The sequence below is a fragment of the Tarenaya hassleriana genome, unplaced genomic scaffold (assembly GCF_000463585.1).
Source record: "Tarenaya hassleriana unplaced genomic scaffold, ASM46358v1 Cleome1, whole genome shotgun sequence".
Classification (NCBI taxonomy): domain Eukaryota; kingdom Viridiplantae; phylum Streptophyta; class Magnoliopsida; order Brassicales; family Cleomaceae; genus Tarenaya; species Tarenaya hassleriana.
Genome location: NW_010960187.1, coordinates 4604344 through 4609675, shown reverse-complemented (window position 1 = coordinate 4609675; position 5332 = coordinate 4604344). Strand labels below are relative to the sequence as shown.

Sequence of the window (5332 nt, the reverse complement as noted above, 5' to 3'; positions counted from 1 at the left end):
CCCCCCCCCCCCCCACAACTTTTTCGATTCACTGACAAGATGACGAGTGTTTCGAGGGGTCTCTGCACTATCATATGATCCAAAGCCCATATCATGGCCCTTTTCAGACCATCGACTAAGCTTCACAGGTCGCCGGTCAAGCAATCTCCGGCGAGACGGAGGCCGGTGAACTACAGAGCGCAGAGTGATGGCTCTCAGGGTTCGGTTGATGAAACCGCTTATCAAGGCGCGTGTGGTCCATGAACCATTGAACCGGACCGGACGTTTATTACCTTGTAGACAAATGTACTATAACGTAAAAAGAAACATATCATATTATTTACCCGAAACCAAATTTCTTCAACAAAATAATATAATCTCATCATCTGTTAATTAAGAAACAGGGCATTTCCCCACTCGAGATAAAAAAAAGGGAATAACTTCAAGATTATTATCATTATTATTGTCGTGTAAGAATAATGAACTGAAAAGAAATAAAAGAGAGAAGGAAAAAAAAAGACACATAACCCTAGTGCTTATGCGAAGAGCTACAAGGAGAACGAAGGTAACTATGATCGGAAGGTCTGAAGTTAAGCTCGCAATTAAGATCACACCAGAACCTGACAGAGCCGAAAGGTCCGACCCGCCAACGAGTCCGTGAGTCACCTTTGAGATCGAACGTGATGACGTCTTGTTTCAAAGCATAGTCTATCATTTGCATCTCTGTCGGACCCAACGGCACAGGGTATGACTGAACCACGTAGGAGAAATCCAGAGAGCTGTTCTTGCCCACTTTGAAAGGCGCCGCCTTTAGAATTGCTATGTATTTTCCCCCGAAGCTCAGGTGAAACTCAGTGTCCTCGAACGTAGCATGCGCTTTCTCATTGTCGTTCTCCGCTCTCACTATGATAGTTATCTGCGTCTCCATTACTCTGGATATGTCGTATCTGGAAGAAAGAAGAATGGTGAGTCATGATCTCGATGAAGGTCTCTGAATACCCAGATGACCCACAAAAAACTGAAAAAACGAAACTTTATGGGTTGTGTATTGATGAAACCATGAAAGATTTCAATGGATACCTTAGAAGGTCGAGGTGGGCATTAACTACACTAATGATGGGAATGCGAGGGTGAATGACAAGGTATCCAACAAAGACAGCAATGCCGCCGAAGATGACAGCGACAGAGATCAAAGCGCAGATGATGGCTGCACACCATACAAAAATGCTGGTGCCTTGGCGGGAAGCCAACTTGGGCATTATGCGGCTCTGGTGCGGCTAGAACGAGGCCAGACAACATCCGGTTTGGGACCGGTTTAGGGCTTTTTTTCTGTGTTTTTTGATGGTTGATATCTTTAAGGGGTTTTTTGGGGTTTGAGGGAAGGGGAAAGGGATAATGAGAGGACAAGATATGGTTCTAAACCCTAACTGGTGGGGAAAGTTTTGGTATCTTCTTTCCCTTGGAGTAAAGGCAAATTGGGTTTAGGGGAAAACATTATACATATGGTTGTATAATTCTTATGCTTTAAGGAATCTTCCTGACTCTATATATAATATATGTATACTTTTTGGAAAAAAAAGGAGCAAAAATACCTAACTTGCAAGTGTGAATTAGCTTAGATTGTGTAAGATCTTGTGGTATAATACAATAATTATCAAGAGCAAATTTCTTGAATTAGCACTTACTTGGTCTCGGAGAAGCATGAGCAGTGATAGCAGATGGTGGAACCTGAAAGTTCCAGAAGAATATAAATGACCGAACTGAGTATGAGGTAATGCTTTTACACTATTAAGAATTATTGGAAGGGGAGACCAGATTAAGGGATGAACACACAAGCAAAGAGAGAAAAAAGGGCAGTTCTATAAGATTCTTGATCCTTGCGTATGATCCTTTTGAGTTAGATATGCTCCCTTCCTTCCCTTGAATAGCGGATATCATCATCAGGAACATCAATCAAGTATCTGAAACAGAGTGAAGGACCCTAAAAATGATTTGTAATGGAATGGATTTGCAGCTGTCAGTGTCCAAAAAAAAACACAGACTGTTGTTGTGTAAAAACGAAACAGGAACCAAAAGCACATTAATAAGCTTCGAGCAAGAAAGTGAAAGGGTTGAATACCGACCTAAGAAGCCCTTGATTTCCCTTAAGTGGCCATTGGAAGACTCCTCCATGTTTCTGAGATCCGGGTTTGATGAAAAGTTACTAAGCTGAAAAGGCAACAATGCATTTTCTCTTGAAGCTGAAACCAGTTTTTCATCCACACGGTCCCAAAATTTCCAAGACACCTCAGACTCATTATCTTTCAGGCACATTCACATTTGGCATTTCAACCAAGAACTTTCCATCTTGACAAGCTTTCCAAATTCAAACCAAACACAGAAGAGTCATGTTACAGGGTCAAGCAATCGAGTGTTCACATTATGGTAGAAAAGACCCGATCATAGCATTACACATTCACCCACAGTTAAGACAGCTGCAGGAGAACATCGTGAAGAACCTTAAATGTAGCGACCAGGCATTGTTCTTCAGTACCCACAAGCGAAAGGCATCGGCTTTGGATCCAAAACCGAACCAGAAAGGCCATCGGACTCCACCATACGAGCAGAGTGATTCTGCTGACCACCGAGGGAATCGAAGTTGGGAAATGCAGTTAGGGTTTTCAGCTATGATGTCAATCAGCAGAGTCGCGAAGACAATGGCGAAAATCTTAAGCAAATGACGGCGCCAACGGAAGGAAGACCCCAAACGGGGCCTCGAAGCATCTGAATCGTCCGATCCAACGCAAGATTTTGGATTTGAAGACATGAGAAAAAGAAAATATCGAAAGCTTTTTTTTACAAAATATCGAAAGCTGTAGAGACGTCGAGGAGAGGTAATTTTATTACAACTATGGAGATAAAATAGTAATTTTCATATCACTGATATGATATACCTGCTTATTTTTCACACACTTCCAAAATTAATCGTTGCAATATTCCACATTTGGACCCCCCCCCCTTTTTTTCGTGATCATTCCGTAATGTAATGATCCATACATTATAAGCGCGTTTTGCAGTAGAAAAAAACCCTCAGGGAAACTTCAAATTTGGAAAACTCCTGAGAATACACACACATATATATATATATATAGACATACAAAAACAATACAAAGCCTTTTCCCTTTTTGGTTCCACGTTGATGGGTTCTCAAAGTTGGTCTTCTAACTGTGCTTTCGGCCTTGGGACAGGGTCCCTTCTCTCCCATTTACCCAAACCACGGGGGCAATACTACAGCTTGTCCTGGTAATATAATAATCTCTCTGAATATATTATGCTTCTTCCACACACTCCTTAGAATAACAACCCCCCAAGCACCTATCCTATACATACCCCAAATGGTCAATCACCAAGTCTCTTTTGCTATTACCGATGAACCCAGAAGAACTTCCTTTCTAGTTTCTTGTCCCTCGGTGATAAGAAAAGGTCAAAATCAGAGCTCGTGGAATGTTTACCCATGGCAGTTTGAGCTTTTGTGGTAGAGGCTGCTTCTGACTTCTGAGCACCATCCTTTACAGCATCAGGCAGACCCCCAAGAACCAAGAGACCAAGTAGTATCACCCGAGAAGAAGTCACAAACAGTCATACCCATATTATGGCTTCCTGTTAGTCCGCAGATCAACGGTCCATAAAATCCCGACTACAATCTCTGAGACGGCAAATCAGTTTACACCAAAGTGCGCACAGAGACAGATTCATGACCAAAGTTCCTCAGCACTAGGACATAAACTATCCTCCATCCAGTGAAATTGCATAATACCATCCACCTAAGCTTAATGAAAGCAAATAAAATAAAATTAACCTACCCCTGGATTGGTCCAAGTTCCAATATTTATGCAGAAACACCGATTAGATTAGACCAGACATCCGCATACAAATGTCGTGTATATATATAGAGCAAAACTAGTTTCTCTACAGGGGCAATAACTTTCTCCAATGTTTGAAGGGAAAGTGGCTAGCTCATCAGACAAAAAAAAAAAGAACATGAACTTGCCATGATATGCCAAAAGATCAGTTTGAAAATCTTGACATGCAGTAACCCTAAAAAGCGTTTACCCGAATTCTCGATTCATGAGAAAAGTAAAGGTTCAACCAGCTTGAGATGAAAGACGCAAGGGGGGCATGCCACCAACCAACAACCTCTTGAGGAACACAGAAACTCAGAAATGTGTGTTTCTAACATGGCCCCTTCCACCATAGTAGCCGTAACCCACACCCGAGTTATGTCCACCTCTGTAATTGGCATGCTCAGTAAGATATCCTCCATCGCCTGGTTGTAGCTGAGGCCTGCCTTGAACATTTCCAAATGTCTGAAAGATGAAGAAAACAGAGATTGATAAACAAACCCTGACGAGGGCGACATTCACTCCTGTTCGGTTTGGATAACAAGGTTTCAGAGTTTTGGTTGGTGACAAGGAACAAACCTCGTTATCATGCCTCATCCGGCCAGAATAGTGAGAGTGTCCACTTCTTGCACCACGATTAATTGTATTGCGTGAGATCGTGTCAAAGAAATCATCCTTATTATATGCAGGCTGCAACAAAAGCATACCAAATGTTAGCCCCTTAAGAGCCTCTGAATTCATATTAACTAAATAATATAGTCAGAAACTTTTTTTGGCCCCAAACGCCAAGGAAACTTCTCGTTCATCGCCTCAAAATCAAATTCTTCCAATGCCCGCCAAATTTGTAAGTTAGAAAACATAAGGCCTACAATCATACGTACATACACACCTTTGCTTTCCCTTCTGAGCTCGGCTTAACTGCTGTATCCTCTCGGTCATATGTTTGATCCCCAAGCTTATTCTTACCGAGAAAACCCCACACTTCATCTTTCTTGAACTTCTCATTCATCGCCTCAAAATCAAATTCTTCTGTAAACTGAATGCTAGAACTATGTTTATGAGACTGTAAAGGATTACCAAAACCCAAAAAAAAAAAAGGAGAGAAAGAAACAAGTCAATTATCATGACACATTTTAAAGCATAAAACAACAATTGCAAGTCATTTGAGTCGTTAGGCCCGCCTCCAAGAGGGGAAACTAAGCATAATAAAAACGTTACCATCATCTACAGTAAATAATCTAACTCCTCTCACTTGAACAACCACTCTACTATTGAAAATACTTTCTAAAGATGCTGGACACATATGCACAAAAGAGCACATAACATGATGGGAACAATGATGATAGTCTCCTAAAAAGATTAAGCAAAGAAAAGGTAGACATATTCACTGACTACTTCAAGAATAATAAATAACCATGACCAATCATGCAAATGCAGTGATAATTGTGAAAAAATAAAGAAGACCTGCTGAA

The 5332-nt window shown here is 41.2% G+C and overlaps 2 protein-coding genes across 3 annotated transcripts in view; both read right to left on the bottom strand.

The window, feature by feature from the left end:
* Positions 1-402: 402 nt before the first annotated feature.
* LOC104811158 lies at positions 403-2893 on the bottom strand. Its single transcript, XM_010537770.2, has 3 exons — positions 2103-2893; positions 1060-1940; positions 403-926 (listed from the first exon to the last, which is right to left on the bottom strand). Exons 2-3 carry the CDS (start codon positions 1236-1238, stop codon positions 509-511), a joined length of 597 nt encoding a protein of 198 aa, XP_010536072.1. The 5' UTR covers positions 1239-1940; positions 2103-2893; the 3' UTR covers positions 403-508.
* Positions 2894-3881: 988 nt separating this feature from the next.
* Positions 3882-5332, bottom strand: part of LOC104811167 (decapping 5-like protein) — a 3921-nt gene continuing 2470 nt past the window's right edge. Inside the window, exons 5-7 of one of the 2 annotated variants that reach the window (XM_010537782.1) lie at positions 4750-4925; positions 4440-4550; positions 3882-4325 (exon numbers count right to left, since the gene is read on the bottom strand). In XM_010537782.1, the coding sequence (XP_010536084.1) occupies positions 4176-4325; positions 4440-4550; positions 4750-4925 (437 nt within the window). In that variant the 3' untranslated portion in view covers positions 3882-4175. The other variant, XM_010537791.1, reaches the window with a different exon arrangement.